Source organism: Vidua chalybeata, chromosome 2 (genome assembly GCF_026979565.1).
Source record: "Vidua chalybeata isolate OUT-0048 chromosome 2, bVidCha1 merged haplotype, whole genome shotgun sequence".
In the NCBI taxonomy this organism is placed as follows: domain Eukaryota; kingdom Metazoa; phylum Chordata; class Aves; order Passeriformes; family Viduidae; genus Vidua; species Vidua chalybeata.
Genome location: NC_071531.1, coordinates 91,936,610 through 91,959,278, shown reverse-complemented (window position 1 = coordinate 91,959,278; position 22,669 = coordinate 91,936,610). Strand labels below are relative to the sequence as shown.

General features: G+C 49.4%; 2 protein-coding genes across 2 annotated transcripts in view; both read left to right on the top strand.

Moving 5' to 3' along the window:
* The window catches only part of FLT3 (fms related receptor tyrosine kinase 3), a 30,758-nt gene extending 22,723 nt beyond the window's left edge, over nt 1-8,035 (top strand). The window contains exons 16-24 of the mRNA XM_053934773.1: nt 1,190-1,300; nt 3,157-3,310; nt 3,653-3,783; nt 4,163-4,287; nt 4,622-4,744; nt 5,393-5,504; nt 5,588-5,687; nt 7,012-7,117; nt 7,795-8,035. Coding sequence (XP_053790748.1) covers nt 1,190-1,300; nt 3,157-3,310; nt 3,653-3,783; nt 4,163-4,287; nt 4,622-4,744; nt 5,393-5,504; nt 5,588-5,687; nt 7,012-7,117; nt 7,795-7,929 — 1,097 coding nt within the window. The 3' untranslated portion in view covers nt 7,930-8,035. The remainder of the gene's footprint in view (nt 1-1,189; nt 1,301-3,156; nt 3,311-3,652; nt 3,784-4,162; nt 4,288-4,621; nt 4,745-5,392; nt 5,505-5,587; nt 5,688-7,011; nt 7,118-7,794) is intronic.
* A 10,122-nt stretch (nt 8,036-18,157) lies between these two features.
* Nucleotides 18,158-21,488, top strand: CDX2 (caudal type homeobox 2). The gene is made up of 3 exons (XM_053935926.1): nt 18,158-18,659; nt 20,883-21,028; nt 21,206-21,488. The coding sequence occupies exons 1-3, from the start codon at nt 18,158-18,160 to the stop codon at nt 21,371-21,373; spliced, it is 816 nt and encodes a 271-aa protein (XP_053791901.1). The 3' UTR covers nt 21,374-21,488.
* Nucleotides 21,489-22,669: the final 1,181 nt, after the last annotated feature.

The window sequence follows — 22,669 nt, the reverse complement described above, 5'->3', positions numbered from 1 at the left end:
TAGTCTTTTTTCTTGATGATGACACAAAACAGTTTATTTCCATCCCTCCTTATGAATAAGGATATTAAACCTCGAATACTCCTTCCTGCTATGATCTGGCCTCTCTCCAAGCTGTCTTGACTCCTCACAAAAGCAGTGTCCAGGAGCGAGCCTCCCTGGCAGCGAGCAGAGGAGGGCTGCCTCACTGTGTCCCAACTGACCACAGCCCTGTTCACAGCATGTTGGAGTACTTTGCACTGGAAAAGATCTCTAGGACCACGGAGTCCAACTGTTAACCATCACTGTCAAGTCCACCACTACACCATGTCCCTCAGTGACACATCTTTTAAATATATTCAGGGAAGGTGACTCAACCACTTCCCTGGGCAGCCTGCTCCAGTGCTTGACAACCCTTTTGGTGAAGACATTTTTCTGAATATCCAATCTAATCCTCCCCTGGCACAAACTGAAGCATTTCCTCTCCTTGAAGAAATGCTTCTCCTTTGACTTGTTACCTGGGAAAAGAGACCAGTATCCACCTCACCCTCCTTTTTATATATATTGGAATGAGCTTCACACTGATACCAGCACCCTGCCCACCTGTGTGCCCACACAGCCCCTTCCTGCCAGCACTGCCATTCAGGTTTTCATCCCCCATTTCCACATAGCACCAGTTTTACACTTCCTTGGTCCACTCCTTTGCGGTTGTCTTTGTGGAAGCTCGACTTGATCATTTTGGTTTACATACCCAATTCACTGAAATCATGAGCACCAAAGCTCACTGAAAACAAGACTAAAGCTGTTACTGAAACACAGCGTGGCCTTCTCGGCTGCTGGATTGCAGCTGGTTGTGTGCCATATGGCTGCCATTTTCCTCCCTTAACATTTCTCTGCAAAAGGTTTGTCTGCCATTTTTTCTGTGCTTGGGAACACTTTAATATATTTCCTTGCCAACCCAAGAATGACAAATGTTGACATTTAATGACTGCTTTCCCAAGCTTTGAAATGATCTGCACTCACACTCAAATTTAGTTTCCACCTTGACTGAATCTTTTTATACTTTGGAAAGGGTTTTTTTTTAGGATGTTCCCAAATGTACTGTCAGTCCAATTAATTTGAAATGAAGATCTGCACATGACAAAGCATCACAAGCATTTAAATTTTCATTTCTTTGCCGGAGATTTCCAAATCTGTGTTATTACTTTCACAGAAAAACCTGATGCTGCCGAAAAAGATGCTCTAATGTCTGAGCTGAAAATGATGACTCATATCGGAAGCCATGAAAATATTGTGAACCTACTAGGAGCTTGTACTCTGTCAGGTAAATTGAAATTGTGGAAAAGCACCAATTAAAACCACCAGAATAATTAGGACTAATTTTGCTGTTCTGTGTGGCCCAAAATAAGATGAAGATGAATTGAAAGCAAATTTAAGGCCATGCACGTGTACAGAAAAGGGTAGTTTCTGACTGTACTTGTGAGAAGTGATACAACAGTCCTTCTGCAGAATAAAATTTTCTGTTATGGTGGTGATGGCACTGGTATAAGCCAGTTTATTAAGTGAAAAGGAAAAACTTAACTGGTGCAAGGGACTTCTGTATACACATGAGTATGTTCACATAAGAATTTTTTTTTTTTTTTTTAGTTCATGTGGCTCACCAATGAATGGATAAAAATAGCTAAAAGATAGACAGGAAACAAAAGAAATTGAAAAATAACAGGGGTAGAAGGGACATAAAAAACAGAAATGGGAGAAGTAAATAATGGAAATAGGGACAACCTTTTAAACAACTACATGTAAAAACAAAACTGAAGAATGAAAAAAATAAGCAAAGGTAGGCTAATATGAAAGTAGTGAGATATTATCACTGATTAATTATTGTGTGGCTCATGTCATCATTGAGGTAATTTACACAGCTATTCTTGTCCAAAGAACTGCTTCTCTGGCCAGTTCAGTGGTGAACAACAGTGGGTGAAGAGATGGTAAAGAACAGATCAGTTTGGGGGAATGCCAGGGTTTCACCCAGTGTAGGTCTGTATCATGAACTGTAACACCTGACACTGAAAAGCTTGTCAGATTTTCCATCATGGTTATTTATTTAGTCAGAAAGACCAAGCAGAACAGTTAACTTTTGTTTCCTCAGTTCACATCAGCAACAATACTGTCAGGCACAGACATGAGAAGTAAGAGGAAAGCAGAAAAATAGATCGTTCTTAGTAGCTTTAGATGATTTAAAAATACTGCCACTGCCTTCTGGAACAGTGGGCAGGATGTGATGGTGTAGGCAGGAGAGCTGCAGGAAGACCTGCTTAGTCTGGTAGGGCAGGAACACTTCCAGCCTTATCCAAGTGCCATTTTCAGAGAATGGTTCTCAAGATTTTCCCATCCATCCTCTGAGAGACTTTACAGCTTTTCCTTGGTTCCTTACTTTGCTTGACAGTGGCCTTCTGACAGAAATATCCACAGATTCACAGTCAGTCTTTCTGGGCCAGAAGTGGTGGTGGCAGTGTGAGGCTTTGCAGGGTGATGTGTGACCACTCTGAGTTCCTGCTGGCTGGTCATGGTTTTTATCCAAGCCTACCTGGGTCAGGAATTGGTCAGGATTTTTGATTTCTTGAGAAAGTGTCCTGACCAATGACTTAGACACCTCCCCTTGCAAGGGGTATCCCTCATTAAGGTCCTCTCAGCAAGTACTCTTGGGTTTCAGGTGGTCTTCGTGGGGAAAAATAAAAAGGATCTTTCCAGAGCATGAAGGTTGCAGAGATAGATGAAAGGATGTACGTCAAAGGATACAAATGCACACTATCCAGATAATTAGCAGGAGTCATCTTTTGCTTGAACCCTGCATGGTTTAGAAAATATGCTGCATCCTTATAGCCTCTACTGTCCTCCCCATTGCCATTGGAATGGGCAAGGATTTTTGTTTCTACAAGGGGTTTTCAATACAGTTTGAGAGATGCACCATAAGGACAAAGTCACACAGACTATAAGGGACGTTATAGTCAGCAAACAAATTCTCATTATGTCACTATCAGTACAGCTTATCTACCTGGGCATGGAAGATGCTTGGGATGTTTTAATACAGATTAATCCTGAGAGAAAATGAAGCAGCATTAGGGCTTTAATGGGGAGGGTGCTATAATTAGCAGCAGGCATTTACATTTCCAACTATTTCAGGACCAATCTACTTGATATTTGAATACTGTTGCTATGGTGACCTTCTGAACTACTTAAGGAGCAAGAGAGAAAAGTTTCACTGGACACTGACAGATATTTTTAAACAGCAAAACTTCAGCTTTTACCACAATATCCATCAGGACCAAAACTCTAGGTAAAGAATTTAGTACCAGTTTGATACTTTTAAAAACTGCTATTGCTTTTTAAGCTGCATTCTCACCTATGCTGTACACTGGTGAAATTATTGAATTCTTGAGAATGTGCCTTCACATACTTTAATAAGCAGTGCCTTGGGAGGAACTGAGATTTGATTCTCCTTATAGAGACTGCAAAAGACAAACAACCTCTTGTTTCTCTTCCTGGTTTTAAGAGTCATGTCTGTGTCCAGATTTTTAGTGGTAGTAACTGTTCATGTTTTTCACTGCAAAAGAGTTTATGTGTAGAAGATTATGTGATGCACTGTGTGAAACCTTTGAAAATGTGTTGCCCACTCCAGGACAGGGACTCACCTGAAGTATGGTGTGAACACAACTCTGTGCAGAGAGGATGAATTTGAAACCATGCAAAGAAGCCAAAACATAAATGTGACACTGGGATCAAATGGGATTGTGCTGTTTTCTGAGGAAGGTAAGAGATTAATTGATTATATCTTCAGGAATGCTGTTAGTATTGTATTTTTTTGTATTATTGATATGACCAGACTAGATTCCATTACAAAAGAGGCCTCTTTCTATCATAAGTTTCTCTTCAGTCCTGGCAAGAATTTTGCTGGAGGAGGATTCAACAACAGTTGAGATCAGAGGGCTTATATTTCTGCTCATGCTAAAAGCATAGTATTTGAATACAAAAATACCTTTATTTTGTATCTGAGTAAAGGATAAAAAAGAAAGATACTCTGTGATGTTGCTTTTCATAGGAGCATGTGAAAATCCTTAACAACAGTCAGTGGAATTAATCAGAGTGAGGAAGTCCTTGGAAAACTCATATTTTTTATTATTCTTTACAGATAAAATTAAGGATGCAAGCACACCGATGGATGAAGAAGAGGATTTTAATGTGCTCACTTTTGAAGACCTTCTTTGCTTCTCTTATCAAGTTGCCAAAGGAATGGAATTTCTTGAGTCCAAATCGGTATGGTGAAAGGTAGCAAATTTTTCAGATAGGTCAGCTTATAAGAGGCAGGTTGAGGAACAGAGCCACTCAGTGGCAAGCTTGAACTATACCTCCTTCCCTGGTTTAACAGCAAAGACTGGGTTGCAGTTTTAGGCATCACCCTAAGAAGCAACTGCACGGCACATTTGTGCCCTCTCTGGCCCTGTCTGCTTGGCACCAGCAGCCAGGGAGTGTCCAGCTTGGCCATTCACCAAACTGCTGAAGTGGAAGGAGGTGCCAACTCAGAGGGCGGAGAATTGTCCACCGCTGATGCCAAACACAGTGGAGTGTTAATCCTTCCTTTCCTTCTAAGTGCATTCACAGAGACCTCGCTGCCCGGAACATACTGGTGACCCATGGGAAAGTGGTGAAAATATGTGACTTTGGCCTTGCCAGAGATGTAATGAACGACTCCAACTACATCGTCAGGGGCAATGTAAGTTCATGAGGGCTCTCTGGTTTTCACAGCATTGTAAGAATTATAAGGAACTAAGAAAGAAAAGTTTAATTTTTTTTAATTCCTTGTTAGCTTTGTGCATATCTGTATGGACAATGCAGAAATCTCAGTTTTTCCTGCCCTTGGCAAAAGCAAATTCTTAGATTATAATTAAAATAATCAAGCTGGTTCTGTAAATGAGATGGTACCCATACTCTTTCTAAAGCACCCATTGATGGAAGCACTGGGAGTTGTTTACTGTTGTGGGCAGTAACAGTGTAGGACAACAGCATGTGTGTGGGGATGTGCCAGATCCTCTGGCTTTATGAAGAAGTACAATGTGGACATCTCCATCTGGGCCACTCTACGCTTGAAGTCAGAGGAAGGAAGGTGGCTCTTCCAGGACTGAACTCATCTCTTCCATAAATAGTCATCTAAAATGGATGAGATGAACTCTATGGCTCTTTAGGAGTGTCTATTTCTCTCTGCAATTGGAATGTCCAGGGACTGCTGACAGAGACACAGCTTTGCACACAGTGAACATGAATCGATCATGCTGGCAGTGAGAAGCACAGTGAGTCACCTAGAAAGCCTGTGTCACAGCCTGTGTCACAGCATGACCTGGCCTCCATCCCTCTGTCTGCACAGGCTCGACTGCCAGTCAAATGGATGGCTCCCGAAAGCTTGTTCGAGAGGACGTACACCATGAAGAGTGATGTCTGGTCGTATGGAATACTGCTGTGGGAAATATTCTCCTTGGGTATGTTTTGCAGTGGGACAAAAGAGCAGTGTTTGGTTTTGGCAGTTTCTGAATTAACACATATTCTCCAATAATTTCCACAGGTGTAAATCCTTACCCTGGTATTCAGGTTGACACAAATTTCTACAAATTAATACAAAGTGGATTTAAAATGGACCAACCGTATTATGCTACAAAAGATGTGTAAGTGTATTTCCAAGTGATACACAGCATGAAAATTTATACTTACTAGGTCACTGTTTGAATGACCTTTTATGTATTATACACTATATCTTACACAAAATTAGTTGCAAAACATGAGATATGCCTCTAAATCTAACAAAGGCTGCCTGATCCTGCAGGTTTTGTTCTAAAGCAGAAGTGATCAACACTATAAGTTATGTGTATTTGACATAACTAATTTATTATATTTATTTAGTTGGGCCTTCTTTCCCCAGGGAACTTCTTATTCTCCGACCACAGATTTTTTTTCCCCCTTTTTTTTCCTTTTTATTTTCTCTTTTTTTCTTTTCTTTCATTTTATTTTTCCCCCCAAAAGCTATGTTTTCCATATTGACTAAATTTTTGGTGGGTTCTTTCCTAAGCTCTATTATTTAATCAAGCTTTACCAGGTTTGTTTCATTTCCAGGTGGCAAGAACTTAGATAAAAACCCTGCTAAGGAAGAGTTGGGGGGGAAGCTAATTCTGTGCTCTCAGCACATAATTTTCAGCCTGTGCCTCTGTGCCTAGGTGGACTCTGCCTAGAGGTGGGCCCCAGGAAACAAGAGAAGAGAAGGTGACAGAGAATTATGAGGTCTGGAACATGGAGGAAAGGGAAGCACTTTGAGTTGTCTGAGCTCCTCTGGCAGACATTTCATAGATGCTCTAGGGACAGGTGCCTTGCTATGACTCTGCACTGTTCTTATCCTCACCACATAAAGGCTGTAATGGTATCAAAAGTACTGGGGAATCCAACAGATTAATCCATGAAAGATTGCTGGGGGGGTTGGGTTAAATATCAGAGAGCCTATTGTCCCAGTACCTTTGCAAGGGACTTTAGCAGTCAGGTACTGCTCTGATGCCTGACGAAGCTGCAATATTTCTAATGTGATGTTTAAATTTCAGAAAGATTTTTGTGATGTCAAATTACATTAGAAGATTTGGTGTGTGAAAAGTTTACTTAAGATTACATTGTCCACAAGGAGCAGGTTTAGTCCCTATGACAGACAGGCATTGTTTTCCTAACTTTTTTTCTATGGAAGCTGGAAAACAAATATTATGCTATTATGTGACATACCACAATGAAGATTTTACTAAGGACTCTGATTAAGTCACTGTAAGATCATTTCACCCTTTATCCTTATCTTTCTGCTTCTTTTCCTCTGATGCAACACTGTAATTCTGGCCTCTTTCTATAAAATCATTCTGATTCCCATGATTCCCCATTCAAGTTCTGCAATTCCATATAGTCACTTGCAGAGAGTCCAAGAGCTAACATGTTTTCTGTGTTGTGTCTTTTCTACTGCAGCTATTGCATGATGCAGTCCTGTTGGGCTCTTGACTCCAAGAAAAGACCCTCTTTTTCTTACCTGGTTTCCTCTCTGGCCTGTCAGCTGGCTGAGGCAGAAGGAGCAGTAAGTAAATACAGTGAGATGAACATGTGAACAATGTCTGGGTTTAGGTTTGGGTTTTTGTGGGGTTTATATGTAGCTCCACAGATCACGATGAACTGAGGGGATAGCCTCCTGCTTTCTATTGAAGTGCACAACTCTATTATGGATACATTGCCCATGGATCCATTTAAGAGCTTGGGGCATATTTTTCTGCCATCAGAAAGAACCCTGACCTTCCTGATGAGGACTTTCTTCCTCCCACTGCCTGCACTGGGACTCTGGAAAGCTGAAGTCTCTCAGCCTGTGCTGAGGGAATGGGCTTCCCTTGTGCAGCAGCCAGTGCAGTCAGCTTTGGTGATGCTGATCTCCCATGGGAGGGGAGCTGAGACTGTGCCAGGGGTCAGGGTCTCATGAGGGATCACCATGCCATGTCCTCACAGACAGAATTTTGTATGTCATTCTCAAAGGTCAAAATAATAAAGATGATCTGAGGAAGTCCTGTTCTATCCATACCAGATGATCATCTCCTCTTCAGGGAGGATAAACAATTCCTTTCCAAATTACCAATTGCTACTTGGGTATCCACTCTGGACTAAACACACTATTTCTCAATGCCTGCTTCATGGGGAGAAAAGCAGTTTTCCAAATACAATAAATAATAACAGAAGGTATCTTTTATTTCCTCTTCCCAATTCTAGGTTTACCGTAATACAAAGAAAAGCCTTGCTACACACCATTCCAGCATCAAAGCTAAACCTTGTGTAAGCAGGAATGAGGAATCTTTGCTGCCCTCAGTTGTGCTCCAGCATGAAGACCCTCAAGTTGAAAAATAATCTGGGTTGTGGATTTGGTCTCAGTATTGTCATACATTCTGTGTAAGATAAGTGTTTTATACCAGCTCTGAGAAAAGAAATTGTTGCCAACTGCTGCACTGTTTGTATTTCTTGTGGGCCAGTCAGTATTTATGTGACTTTTTGAGAAGAAGGTGTCATTCATTTGTTTGAATTCAGAAAACACATCTATAGCAAGACAGGGTTTTTTGCTACCTCCCTCCAACTGAGTACCTCTTTTCCTGGTGTTATGTAAATAGTGCCCAATCAATGTATTGAATTCATATTGTTCTTGCCACATTGCAAGCAAACATGAGAGAATCCACTTTTTTTTAAGTCAATGTTTACAAGCATCAACTATGCAGCTAAAGAGAGCTGGTATGATTTCCAGAAGTGCTATTCACATCTTCATCTCCAGATGTCAGGGAGTGTTGAGGAAAAAAGTCCACAGTAGTCACCAATTCTGGATGTCCAAATTTTACAGTTCCATCAGTCTTGTTTTACAAGGAGCTCTTAATTTGATTGAGTGTAACTGTCTTACCTTGGACATCTCTGTGCTTGTGAAGTATGGGTGGTGGGTGTTCAGTTCAGCTGAGTTCATTTTATCACAATTTAGTTACTCATGTGGCCTCTACTCAGCCAGGCTACATTCTGCAACTACTGATCAGAGATAGGCACTCACATGAGGGATTCCTTTCTACCTAAAATAAGCATCAAAAGTAACCAGGAGGAGTGATATTCGGAGATAACCTTCTACCTCCCTGGTTTGGAAAATCCAGGTGGCAGTCTCCAGCTGGAAGTCTCACTTCAGCTGAGTTACAGCTAATTCCATTCGTGGGGCTTTGTGTGTTTTAATAGCAAATAAAAAAATATTTAATTTTGAAGAAATTGCATTCTATAATTTAGGAATGTACTATCATCACTCCAAATCCACAGAATTCAGCCTGGGTGTATGAACACTGCTGCACTAAAATGAAGGTATGCCTCTTTAACTTTCTCACAGACTCCCGGGAAAATACCCAGAGGCTTGATGCATTTTCACTATACTTAAAAAGACAGCTATTTTCACTATGAGGTTTAGGAATTTGTAAATGCAACTTTCATCATGACTAATAGGATACATTTGTCTACATCACAGTGGATCAAGAAGAGAATATATTGGTTAATAGTTTTTTTCTCTTTTACATTTTACAAGGTGCTAAATTAGGATTTTTCAGAGGCAGGTCTTATAAAATAATAACTTGCATATAATATGCTATTACAGAAATTGAGCTGCTCTTTACTAACACTGAAAATAAATAATGTTGTAATACAGTGATTATGATTTGTATATTTTTGTTAATGTTATTAACAATTATCAATGAATCATCATTTTTTTAATCAGATACAAACCACTGAAGAGCAATTTGGAGATATTTAGATAGAAATTAATTTTAACGTCACATTCTCTGGAAAATGTATATTATTTTTAACATACCCATAATGGTTTGAAAGTGTTCCTCTGCAAGATGTCACTGTTTAGCACTGATAGCACACTGATAGCCACTGCAGTGGCTGGACAGTAGGAGCTGAGCATCTTGTGAAGACAGGAGTTTTCAGCCTTCAAATGTATAGAAACCTAATGCTGAACTGGTCACTTCCAAGCCTGGTTGGCCTTAGAAACTAAGCAGATGTGAACTTGGCTCAAAGAGGAGCAGATGGGAATCCCATGTACTTAAAAACAAGCCAGGGAGTTGTGTCACATGTTTATCCACAAGACTTGAAAAGAACTGGACATAGCTCATCTGGCCCCAGCATCACTACTGAGCTGAGACTTGGGAATATAAAGGCAAATAGAGAACCTCGGAGCAAGTACAACTTCTCGTGATTCATGCATGAAAAGCAGCTCAGGCAACACAGCATTCCATGAGGAAGAGCAATCAGGAGAAAAACCCTCCTGTATGGGCTGAACGTCTGGGAAATTGTGCATCTGCTTCTCCACACAGAAGAGATGAATGGAACAAAGCTACAGGAGGTACTGAGTGAAAAATAATTTCTTTTAGGACATTTTTCTTTCCAGGATGCTTCCAACACAACTTAGCAAATTGGTGGTCCATTCCTGAGGCCTGCACAGAGCCATAGACAGTGCTGGTTAGGGATCAGTTTCGTGATTTCTGAAGGGAAATGCCCACATTTCTCTCATTAGAATCCAGACCCCTAATCTGTGCCTCCAGAAGCACGTTGTCAGGAGAAAGTGATGAATTGCCCCCTGCAGTGAATGGAGAGAATTAAGCTTGTTTGAAGACCTCCAGCACAGACGAGTTTAGCCTAAGGTGGATGCCTTAAATTCAGCACAGACTGACAAAGATTCAGTAATCATTAATCCGGGAAGAAGAGCAATAGGAGGGTTAAGGTCAATTAAAAGCACTGAAGGGCAAAGGACATTTGAGCTCTCCCTCGCAACAGTAACAGAAATAAGAAGAAAGATAATTTGACAGCCCAAACTGAAAGACAGGATGGCGCTGGGGAATCTGCCCAAATTTTCTTTCCCCTCTACTTGTAAGAGCGCGCCTCGGAGCCGGCGGCCCTGTCCCGAGGAGCTCTCCCCGCGGGATGCCCGGGCACACGCGGCCCCGTTCTGCGCCGCAGCCGGCACTAGGTGGAGCTCCGCGACCGCGGCTGCGGGGCGGACAGTGCCGAGGGACGCCGGACGGAGGACAGGGAGCAGGGCTGATGCTCAGCGCAGGGACTCGGGCCAGCCTCGGTGTCTGGACCAGAGCTACAGAGATCTGGAAAGTAGGGCTGAGGATGTCGGTCAAAAGGACTCCACAGCCAAAACCTCGTAGCACCGATGGGACAAACCCAGTACCAGCACAAACCACACCGCCTCCCCACCCCCCTCAGAGCGTTTTCACAAACAACCATGTCCCTGTGCCACAGGCAGCAGGGACCAAAAAGGTAAGAAACCCTTATCTGTCCCGATCAAAACTGGAGGTGCTTCTCCAACATGTCATGCTTTTGGGTTTGGGATACCTGGGATGGGCTCTGTGGGGTCCTTATGAGAGAAACTGGAACTAACCATGTCTTAAACCACAAGAGAAGAGCAGAAGTGACCCTGTCATTCATGCTAGCAGTAACTTTCAGTTCACATAGTCATGGAGGGCACTGTGAAAGGCGATGAAGAAATTCAGGGTCATAGCTGCTCCAGAGCTATTTGCAGACAGGTTTTATTTTAAGAGTCAGAACTTCTGCTGGAAATTATTTCAGGGGCAAAAAATCAAAGTATACTGAAGATGAGTGGATCTCATAGAGCTGGATACATCAAATCTCAGCACCCTTCTCCCAGACACAGAATCAGATCAAGTGCTCAGTGGCTCAGGGCTCAGGCTTCCCTCCTGCATAAATGGCTAATTAATTAGACCATGCAAGAAAAACACCTTTAAAAAAAAAAGCACGAAAAGACCCACCCAGATCTGTGGTTGAGAAGGCCTCAAATGGCTTCAGAAAGAAATGGAACCAGAGCCCAGCTCCTTCTCACCCTTGGTGAGCATCCTAGCACTATGGAATGGCCCAGCAGGAGTCCTTCCAGGCAAGTTGTCTGAGACCTGGGCTAGATTCATGCTTCCTGAAGTGCTTTGTAATGAGATAAATAGTGCAGCTGCTTAGGGCAGGGATCCTGCCTCATAGGTCACCGACAGATTAAAATTTATGTGTTTAAGGCTGTGCCAGAAAACTTATAAAGTAACACTCCTTGAAGATCTGTGGGTGCCCTGAGTCACAATCAGGTTCAGATCTCAGCTGAGAAGGAATTCTGAAGACCTGTTTGTGGACAGATGTGGAAAAGTGGTGGTGCTCCTGTGGTTGCCTCCACAGTGGCACAGAAAGACTGGTATGGGATCCAGTTCATTTAAACACTGCTTAGCTGGGATGAAAGCAGACAGGAGATCCTGACAGTGACCTACTCCTGCCATCATGTATTGCCTACACCTACTCATAATCCTTTGCCCCACAGCCAAGCTTTGACACTTAGTTTTGGCTGCCTCTTTCCAAGTACACTAGGGTTCCTCTCTCTCCTTGCTCTATGCATCCACCGTCTGAAGAAAACCTAGAAGTTACTTCTAATGACAGCCCTCCAGTCCCACCAGTGCCATGACTGTCCCATCTTCAGAGGAGGCTTAGAGGTTTCAGATCATAAAAAGAAAGAGATGCCTAGCTCAAGTTTCCAAAATACTTGAAGAAGTAACTACGTGATGCATACTGGGTTCTCCTTTGAAAAGCCTCCTGTGTGCAGGGTTGGCCTGGGTGAGGAGGGGCGGTGAAGCTAAACTGAGGAAGGCTGGGCTGGTCCTTGGAAGCTGAGTCATGGAGGAGAGCCTGGGGCAGGGGAGTGTGGGCCTCAGCTGGGAAGCTGGTTTTGAGTCTACCTGGCCCTACCTTCACCTCCTTTTGGGGCTTCTTTTCAGACCAGAAACAAAAAGTAGTGTGACTCCTTTTCCCTCTCAGGAACTAGAATAAAGTAGCTGGGAGCAAATGTGAGATGATGGAGAGCAGTGAGGTACCAATTTCTCCTTGGAGCCAGAAGGACTAAAGTTTTGGGTTGGAGGGTAAAAGTTTGTCCAGGGAGAAAGATGAGTCTTCTGCCTTCCTACAGCCCCATCGTAAGGAAAGGTCACATGTGGGAGCCTTGGCCTGCTCCCTGCCAGGCCAAAGAAGCACTTGGCACTTCTTTGCTTTGGGCTTCTACATTTGCTAGCACTAAATATTATCCACAAAGCACCATGGCCCTTCAGGGATGTGTACAATTATGATCTTGCAAATAGCAAACCATCTACATGGGTCAGCAACACCCTGTGCCTCTGCTCACTCAATGAGTTTGTAGGATTAGGCTTGCCGTGGGACACAAGGCTGAGGGAGACAGTGGCATGGGGAAACCAGCCCATAGTGTCTTGCCATGGAAGGGCTTGGAGCAGAGGGAATGCTGGAGAAAAATCGGCAAGACTAGCATGTGTTGTGGAGATGGGGACAACACACCCAAGGGGCATGCATCACCTCCCTGCTATGGTTTCAGAGCTGGGAAATGTAGATTAATCAGTGAAGAAAGCAGTGAGGGTGTCAGCCTTCAGATTGCCCTTGGGAGAGGGAGATAGCACGGGGGCAGGCACACTGCTGGCAAATGTGTGCAAACCATTTTACAGCTCAAATTCGGTGTTTTGCTTGGCACGGGAGACGACACTCGTATTAGTGGCTCCATCCCACCAGCTGGGCCGGGACTTGCGGTTTCCCGGGGAACGACGTGGCTCTGGGCGAGGGCTGGGAGACCGGGGGCAGCCTCTGCCAGGGTCTCCGGTGCCGGCCGTGCCTCGCCGCAAAGCCGAGAGCGTGAGGCTGGGGAGCACCGCGCTCCCGCTGCATCCCGTGCCGGGCGCTGCCGGGCCCGGGGAAGACAACAGAGGCCCTGCGTGCTGCGGGAAGCGTCTGTGGGTGGGCGGGGGGTGTCCTTGGTGGGCAGGGGCGACAACAGTCGAGACCTGGGCTTCCCCCGCTGTGAGAGGGAGCGCCCCCGCCCCCGCCCGGCCGCGCCGTTGGGGCCGTGCTGCGGGTGCGCGCTGCCGGCGACTCACGGCTCCCGTGACCGGATCGGGCCCCGGGCGTCCCAGGAGGGACATGCCAGCGGGGGCCGGGCACAAGCGCTCTGCGGACAGCGGGGAGCCCTGGTGCGGCCTTCTTCATCTGTGACATTTAAAAAAGATAACAAAGTAAAGTAAAGTCAGGTAAAGCAAATTAATAGAATAAAATCCAACCAAGGCTATTTCCTTCGTCAGCACAGGTATGCCAGCCACTGGATCTGAGAGGCTGGGAACACCCTCACCAGCCTCTGGCTGCAGAGGCCTCTGGTGTATCATACCACATTTTTTTTTTCCTTCTTCTCTGTTTACGTTCCTGTTTCCTGAAGGAGAACAGGGCCATGAGAACTCAGGCCTGACAGCACCTGTGCGAAGAGGCAGGGCCGGCCCGTGGCGGTGCTGGTACGGGGCGGCTGTGCCCTGGCCAGGCACCAGGTGCTACCTTCCCTCCCCGTCTGCTTTCTTCCCAGCAACGCGAATCCGCTGGGGAGCGAACGTTCAGCAGCTAACCCCCTCCTAGAGGCATGTGCTTAAACAAGACGAGTATCAACCCCACGATAAAAGTATTGGGTTATTCTGCAATGTAATCTACATCAAAGCCTCGAGGGCTGCCGGCTTGAAAAGATCCAAGATGTTTTCTAAGTCCTTATCATGTCTGTGCTTAGGGGGAGTCATAAATTCCACAGGTCGGACTGACTAACACACGATTCCTCCTTCCCTTCTCTCTCCATGGCCGCCAAAGGGCTTTCAAGCGGGCTTTTTTTTTTTTTTCTTTACCTTGTAAACAACGCTCCCGGTTCCGTGTCGTTAAGGTGGAGGGAGACAGAAAGATTCCCCCCACCCCACCCTGAGATTCTCCTAAATCACAGAAAAAGGAGCTATACCACAATGCAAGCAGAAATAAAGACAGTGAATCCGCGTCCCCACAGGGGTGCTGCCGAGTGGGAGCAGTCTGTGGAGGAGGGATCGCGGGTGCTGCTCAGCGCTCGGCCTTTCCCGGGACTTAGGGGATGTCTCTGACCTGGGATGGGAGTCCTCGGGCTGTGCTGCTCAACCCATTATCCTCCAGCCCGCGCCAGCCCCGTAGCCCGAGGTGACGATGAGCGTGGGCCCCGAAGCGCGGTGTCCGCTCGGGTTCCGAGCACCGCCTGCCCGGGGTCCGAGGGCCCGGCAGCCGGCAGCCGGCAGCGGGCAGCAGCGCCCTGTCCCCGGCACCTCCCCGCGGCCATGCCGATGCCCTGGCTACCCCCGGAAAAAACGTCGGAATTTTTTTTTTTTTTTCAGATCAAGAAGTAAGGTTGAGGTTGAAGGAGGAGGACTGGGAGCCCAGCGTCTGCCCAGGAGGCAGCCCTGGGTGAAAAAGCCCTACGGGGAGAATATCGAAGTCAACGTGAACGGGAGGGGGAAGATATTTCCTTGCGAACAGTGTCCCCCATCAGGCACTTGTCAGCTTGAGAGGCGTTGGGTCGCAATTCCTCGCTCAGAATCTAAGGAAATAAGAAAAAAAACGGAGGAAGCGAGGAGGGCGAGGTCAGGCCTTCGCCCAGGCTCCCATGTGGGGGTGTCGTCCCTACTTCTCTCCCGGATCTGCAGCTCTGGGCCGGAGCTGACGGGAAAACCCGAGACGAAACAGGAGAGGGAGCAGCCAGAACGGAGGGGAGAAAAGGGGTGAAAACCGGCCGAGAGAGATATCCTCTCTCCCCAACCTCCTTGAGAAGCCCCGATAGCTGGGTAGGGCCAGAGAGGGGACAAATCCTGTGGCAGTCACAACTGAAAGAAGCCCGAAGAGCCGCAAAGGCATCTAGGAGTGGATGGCGATCCCTCTTATTTTAAGACAAGAGTGGCCCGGGGCAGCGTGTCCCCATCCCCAGCAGCTGCCATGGGTCGCGCCCGGGGAGCAGATGCGCGGCGGAGGATGCTTCGAAGCATTTATCCGCGGAGGAAGCGGGACTCGTCCCCATCTCGCCGCCGACCCCAGTTAGGGTACGGCTGGTGGAGCCCGGTCTTCCTAAGTTCTCCCCGTACTGGGGGACAACTGGGATCACTGTCAGAATGGCAAAGTAGCGGAGCAGCGCTCTGGTTGCCATTCTAGGTAGTCGAGGAGCTGCCTCGGAGCCTTATCCTGTTCCTTCACCGGAGCCGCGAGACTCTCATTTGATCCCGCAGCCAACGGCCCCCAGCCCTGTCAGCTCGGACTGGCGTGGGGTCTCACCCCAAAAAGCTGCCACCTGGCCGCTAGGGATACACTGATGGAGCCTTAGACATTGAATCGGGCTGTTTCGGGGTTGATCGGGGTTGTAGTGCGTTTTATTACAATATGTCCAGAGTTTTGTCGTTTTAATGGCCCCTTTCTCCGTTTATGGCATCATCAAATTCACATCTGCATAGATCGGCTCTGTCGGCGCTTATCGGGGGAGGCGATTACATTGAAGGGACACAGCATTTCCTTTCCAGAGTGACATTTCAGTCTCCTCCTCAGACAGCGCTGGGAGCTCCAAGCCCCACTCCCTTCTCCTTGTTAGCCCACCGTCGGGGCGGGGGAGGGGGGGAAAGTATCACGGTGGGAATAGGCAACACAGAGAGAAATTCCCTCCCGAGAAAGCGTCCGACAGGCACCTCTGCATCCCTGCTGTTGTGCTGCTGTTATCGTAGGGTCGCAACCGCGGCCGCCTGCGACAGCCTGCGAACAAGTGACCGTGTGGGCAAAAGCATTCCCGGCTATGTGCAGGGTGGGGATACCCTTTTTCTCGCATCCAAGACGTCCGCAGCGACTCCGAGGGGGCCGTCTGTGGCCTCTTCCCAAGGAAAGATGCTCCATCTTTTCCTGCCTGAGCGTCCCATTCTCCCAGGGCCACTGACACTGGATCCCTTGGGACATTTTGATAGAGGTCACTGAATTACCCGCACTGGCGTTAAAGCATGGCTCCGCGTCAGCAACACGCTCAGCACCAAAGGAACGATAGAATGGGGGGAAGGAGAGGGAGGTTTTCAGAGAGTGCGTTCGGGATATCTGCCTTTGCAGAGCTGAAATCTGCCCTCAGCTGCAAGACACCCCATCTTAGTGACACTCCTCGGTGTGCAGAACAGCCACCCACGTGGAAGGAAAAGCACCCTTGGGACACGACCACGTGGATCTCCGTATGTAATACCCGGGACATAAGGGTCCGGGACAGCGCGGGGCCCGTCTGGGGAGCCCGGGTAGGACCGAGCCGCAGACGCCCCAAGAGACCGGGAAAGCCGGTGAGAATGGCTGAGACGGTGCCGCGCTGCTCCGGCGAAAAGCGCTGGGAAAATGGGGGGACATTCCCGTCCCCATCCATTTTTTCTCGGCGGGTGAAAGGTTTCCTCGCTGTGTCATGGGAAAAGATGCGAATATGCAAACGTCGTCTCGCATTGTCCCCACTCAGGGTGAAAAGTTAAAGCATAAAAGCGGCGGGGGGAAGCTGAGAGGGGGTCGCCTCTTCAAAGGGGACTGGCTGGGCTGGGGGAGCCGGCTGCCGCTTGCCTGGGAGACGCCCTTCCAGAGCCAGCATTTCCAGAGGGTTTCCAAGGAGCTGGGGAGGGAAGAAGTGAGTGTGCCTGGAGGGACAAGTCGTCGGCTTCCCCGCGGGCTCGGCCGCGCTAGAGCGAGGGAATCGCCCAATGAGGTGACAGGCTCCGGGAGGAGGTTGATGGTTCCCTCGTTGAGGAGAACCATCCCCTGCCTCAGTCCAAGGCCTCCCCGGGCGGCAGGATTACCCGGCTTCGCTCCAGCAGAGGGTCTGAGGGCAGAGGGTGTTTTAGACGAAGGCACCCCCAGTCCTCGTCCTGTCCCGGACCTACTGGGCGCGCCCGACCTCGAAGTTCTGCAGGCACACGCAGAGACAGCGCCCTTGGAGGGGGGAATTTCTCCTCTTACCTCGCCTTCATCGCCCATGACCGAGCGGGAGCAGGAGCGGGTGGGAAGCATTTTACAAAAAGCAGTAGGCCGTCACGATGGGGTTTGTTGCTCAAAACAACCACGACAAAATGGCTTTGTGGATTTTTAATCAAAACTCCCTCCTCTTCCGCCCCTTCCCCCCCCCCCCCCCGCCCACCCCCCAATCCCAAAGCACAGAGAAGAGCTGGCTAAAGTGCTGCCTACAGATCGGCCGTGATACACGGCTCCCATATTCCCACCCTCGCCCTTAGATCTCCCTCGCTGTCTTTTGCAAGTCTCTTGATTTCATCCTTTGAACCTGTGATTGGAGGTTAAAGTGCACCAGGTTGCAATGGAAGGAGGAAGCTCTTAAACAATAAAGGCTTGAATATTTAGCTGTGATCAGGTCGCTGCCCTCTCCTTATCTTTTTAAATGCAAATCGTCTTTTAGGGGTAGTAGCTATATACCCAGCGCCTCTCCACGTCACCTGCCTTTGGTGTGTCTGGGCCATTACTAATAGAGCCTTGTAAACAATCGTTAATCATGTAAGGACTGCCGGCCATTGGATTCGGACCGGGAGCGCGGAGGAGCGCGGAGCGCAGCGCGGGGCCGCGGCCCCTCCGCCTGCCCCCTCCCCGCCCCGGGCAGCCCGGCCCCAGGCAGCAGCAGGCGCGCCGCGGCGAGAGCCCCGAGCAGCATGTGGAGAGCCGCCGCCGGGGCCCCGCCAGCATGTACGTGAGCTACCTCCTGGAGAAGGACGGGCCCATGTACCCCGGCCCGGTGCGGCACTCGGGGGGGCTTAACCTGGCGGCGCAGAACTTCGTTGGTGCCCCGCAGTACGCGGACTACGGCGGGTACCATGTGAACCTCGACGGCGCCCAGTCCCCGGGGCCGGCCTGGCCCGCGCCCTACGCCGCCCCGCTCCGCGACGACTGGGGCACCTATGGCCAAGGGGCACCGCCGGCCGCCGGCGCCGTCCATGGCCTCAACGGGGGCTCCCCCGCCGCCCCCATGGCCTACAGCCCCGCCGACTACCACCACCACCACCACCACCCGCACGCCCACCACCACGCCGGCCCCGCGCCCCACTGCTCCGCCGGGGTCATGCAGCCCCTCAACGCCGCCAGCGCCGCCGCCAGCGCCGCCCCCGAGCCGCTCTCCCCCGGTGGGCAGCGCCGCGGCCTCTGCGAGTGGATGAGGAAGCCGGCGCAGCCCCCGCTCAGCAGCCAGGGTAAGTGCGGGCCGGGGCCAGGCGGGCGGGGGCTGCCCCGCCGACGACTCCTCCGGGGCGCCACAGGCTCCCCGTTAAGCCGGGCAGCCCGACAAAGCCTTTTTTCCGTGAGAGCTCCCCGAAACAAACCCCTCCGAGGACTGATCCTCGGGTGAACAGGGCTGCCAGGCTCTACCGACAGCCCGTCCGCACTCACTGCTGAGTGCCGGGCCGGCAGCGGCAGGAGCGGCGCTCGGCCGGTGAGCAGCCGCTGCCGGCCCCGGAGGCTCAGTGACCGGGGCTGCGCTCCGGCGGAGGAGGATGGAATGGTCTGGATCCCGAGGAAACGCTCGCTCTTCCTGCTCCGCTCTCCTGCTTATAGCCACTTAGAAGATTTTTATAACCAATTATGGTCATATAAATCATCGGCCGGTGTCGCTCCGCATTTGTTTCTGAGTCACTGGGCGCCTGCCCTTTATTAAGGTCTCCGTGCGGCCAGGCCTCCCGAGCGACAGCGGCGGCCACTTGCCAGCCCGATCCCTGCGAGCCGGGCCGTGCCCCCGGCCGGACCGGGCCGGGCCGTGCGAGGGCGTGCCCTCCCTGGTCAGGCCGTAGCCGGCGCCGCGCTCCCTTGTGATGTTAATACCCCCGCAGACCCTCTTTTTCATTCCCACCGTGCATCTGCCAGGGGACAGACGTGCTCCGCGCTTTGATATACGCCTTCTACGGCTACTATCTCCTCTTTTCCTTTTTTTTTCTTTCTTCTTTTTTTTTTTCTTTCTTTTTTTTTTTCTTTCCTTTTTTTTTTTTTTTTCAATTTTTAAAATATTTCTACATAGTGGCCGGAAAAAAAAAAAAAAAAGGATGACGACTTTCGCAGTGAATAATGACTTATGGCATTCCCCTCTCATCCCCTGCCTTGCGTGACCGACGGCAGGGCCGGCGGGGGTACCCCGGTTGGAGCGGAGCGGGAGTCCCGGCTACGCCTGTGGCCGCCGCGCCCCGGGGGAAAAAATCTACGAGCCCCGGTGCCGAGCGCTGGCACAGCCACGTCCCGGGCGCCGGTGGCGGTGGAACTCTTACAGGCCCACTGCGCTTCCCACAGCAGCCCGTGGTGTTCCCACAGTTTGGGCTTGTGCGGTGGTGGCCGGTCCCTTGTCTCCATTCAAATTCTGCCTTTGGAGCCAGTGTTTATGTTAATGTGCAGAGCTGGGGGGATGAAAGCGCCTGCCGCCATTTGTTCAGTAGTGGTAATTCAAACAGAATGTGGCTGTCATTAAGGCTTTGAGAAGGGTTTTTCTTTGATAAGATCTCCTTGTCCTGCATTGTTTGGGATTGTGTTCCCTATTCACTGACTCTGGGGAGTTTTCTCTGATCAGGCTTGTATCTTTACAGGGTGCTTTTGTTGTGGTTTGCAGAGAGTTTACCTGAACAAAGTCAGCCTGCTAGCCATTAAGCACCTTGGGGGCAGAGACTCCCCGCCTCGGCTCCCTGGGGAACGGGAGGGCCGGGGACACAACCAGTTAAACAAGAAACCCTCGGGAAAAAGGAGGTCAGCGGCTGCGGCGATGCACACTCACCGGCTGCTAGCTGGCTTTCGCCTTCGGATTCTGTTGGGTTTTCGGTGCTTCATTTGGGCTTTTTTGTTTGTTTGTTTGTTGGCTTGGGTTGTTGTTGTTGGGATTGTTTTAGCTCTGAAGTTGCACGTCACACTTCCAGGCTTCCCAAGAAATCCCTTTAGCCCCTACGCCGTATCAGAAAAGGGGGAGCTGGCCACTTCACGAGTGGTTCCCCGCTGCCACTTCCTATTCTCCGCCCTTAGATGGCTATTTCTCGTTTAGAAACGAAATCACCGTGCCCTGAACGGGCCTTTTCATTCTTTCCCTTTCCCTCTTTCTCTATAAAAAGTTTGTTGTCGCTAGGGAAGGCAAAACAAAACCAAAAGCCAGCAAGTGCACAGTGAAGGTGTCCCCGGGCAAGGCAGGGGTGTGCGGTAGGGCCAGGGCTGGCAACCGGGGCTGGAAGCCTCTGCGCCCGCCGGCATGCCCGGCATTGATGTCTCATGTCCCCAAGGAACTGTGGAACGTTTCTTCTCCTCTGCTGCGCTTAGGGCAGGGGGGAGGCGAGCAGCAAGCCTGGGAGGGGGGGATAGGACTGCTCCTGATCGCTCTGCACCGCAGAGAGAATGGCTGCGCTCAGCTCTGCCCTTTGGCTTTGACTCAACCCTGGCTTTGTGTTCCGCAGTTAAAACCAGGACGAAAGACAAGTACCGCGTCGTGTACACCGACCACCAGCGGCTGGAGCTGGAGAAGGAGTTTCACTACAGCCGCTATATCACCATCAGGAGAAAAGCGGAGCTGGCCTCCAACCTGGGGCTGTCGGAGAGGCAGGTCTGTCCCAAAAGTAGCTCTCCCTATGCACGCCACGTGTGGCCGGGCTGCGCGGGGGCAGGGACGCGCGGGGGCGGAATGCGTGGGGTTGGGAAGCGCTCTCGGTGAGAGCCCCTGAGAGGGGGATAGATCCCCGGCGGACTGTCCCCCCTCACTCCACTGTCCACCTCCTGGCAGGTGAAAATCTGGTTCCAGAATAGGCGGGCGAAGGAGAGGAAGATCAACAAGAAGAAGCTGCAGCAGGCGCAGCCCGGCGGCGCGGAGCCCCTCAGCCCCAGCGCCTCCTTGCAGGGTCCCGCGGCGGGGGCGGCCGCCGCCGGGCTGGGCCCCGCCGCCCCGCAGTGACAGCGGCCGGGGACAGCGGCGCAGGGACTGCTGGAGGACGCAGCGGATCGGGCCGGGCCGGGGGCACGGCGGCAGTGGCCCCCCCCGATGCACTACACCGCCCCGCGGGGCCGGCCGTGTGTACAGGTGTACAGTGTATGTGTCTCGTCGTCCGGGGGAAGCGTGTCCATCACTTTATTAATATTATTATTATGTTTGGGTGCTTTTTTTTACCCTGGAATTTGTTAGATAAAATGGGGGCGCTGCCTGCCAGTCAGCCCCCAGTATATCTCAGGGATCGGTCCAAAAGACCTTTGCAATGTTGTTGGGCTAATGATGAATTTTAGCAGGGAAAAAAAAATTAAAGCATATGTTTTTTTATTTTATATTATATTTTATTTTCTTCTTGCAACTATGAATATGCAAAATGTTCATTCTGCCCTGAGGGTCAGAGCAGACAAGATAAGGCACTGTTTAAACGTTCAGAAGTGAATTGCTTAATGTTAGGCACTTGTAAAAGAGCCCATAAATCCAGTGCAGATAATCATCCATCCAGATTTATTAGCTGCAGTGCAGAGAAATTGAAAGAATTTAGTCTTTTCTGAAAAAGGTGTCCTGTCATGCTGAAGTGAGGAGCCTTGTTTGCATGTGCAATGTCCCTTTGGTTAAACTGTGTGCTGTTTCTCACATCTTTACAATTTCTGTCTGGGGGGGGGAGGTGGGAGGGGCTGTCTCAGTTGATTTTCCAAAGTTCCCTTGATTTTATCACCTTTATGTAGGCTTCATCACAGCTCCATCAGAAGCAGAAATCCTTGGAAGAGCCCTGTGCTCTGTCAGAGCCTACTTTGCACAGGCTGTGGCCCATTTCCACATGCTGGCTAGATGGAGGGGATCAGGGTAGAGATGCCAAAAGACCCAGGCAGACATGAAAACTAGAGAAGTCCAGCTGATTTGGCCAAATCACCCTGGCCATTTGCCATATGTACTTCTTATTTAGGGATGGGAGAAGTCCAGCTGAGAAGTGAGGCCAGGCTGGAGCAGGCACGCTGCAGTTAGTGCCCTTGGCTGGGTGTGGAGCCAGCTCATGTGGGCCTGGGCCCAGCAGGGATGATGGGAGCACTGTCTAGCCCCAAACACGTTATGTGGATTATTGACTTCCCCAGGATTTAGCTCCATGCTGTTCAGTTTTGGTCATCAAATTTATTTAAGTTATTTCATTTGCCTTCTTTTGGTTTCTTCCTTGTTGAAGCTTTTCTTATCTTTTTGCTAAAAGCCAAAGCCAAATGCTAGCAGCATCTACAGAACTGCCTGGGGAGA

Coding starts and splice junctions, on each gene's coding strand:
- CDX2 (XM_053935926.1), top strand. CDS start 18,158: ATGTACGTGAGCTACCTCCTGGAGAAGGACGGGCCCATGTACCCCGGC. Junction 18,660..20,882: donor GCCCCCGCTCAGCAGCCAGG/GTAAGTGCGGGC, acceptor TGTGTTCCGCAG/TTAAAACCAGGACGAAAGAC. Junction 21,029..21,205: donor TGGGGCTGTCGGAGAGGCAG/GTCTGTCCCAAA, acceptor ACCTCCTGGCAG/GTGAAAATCTGGTTCCAGAA.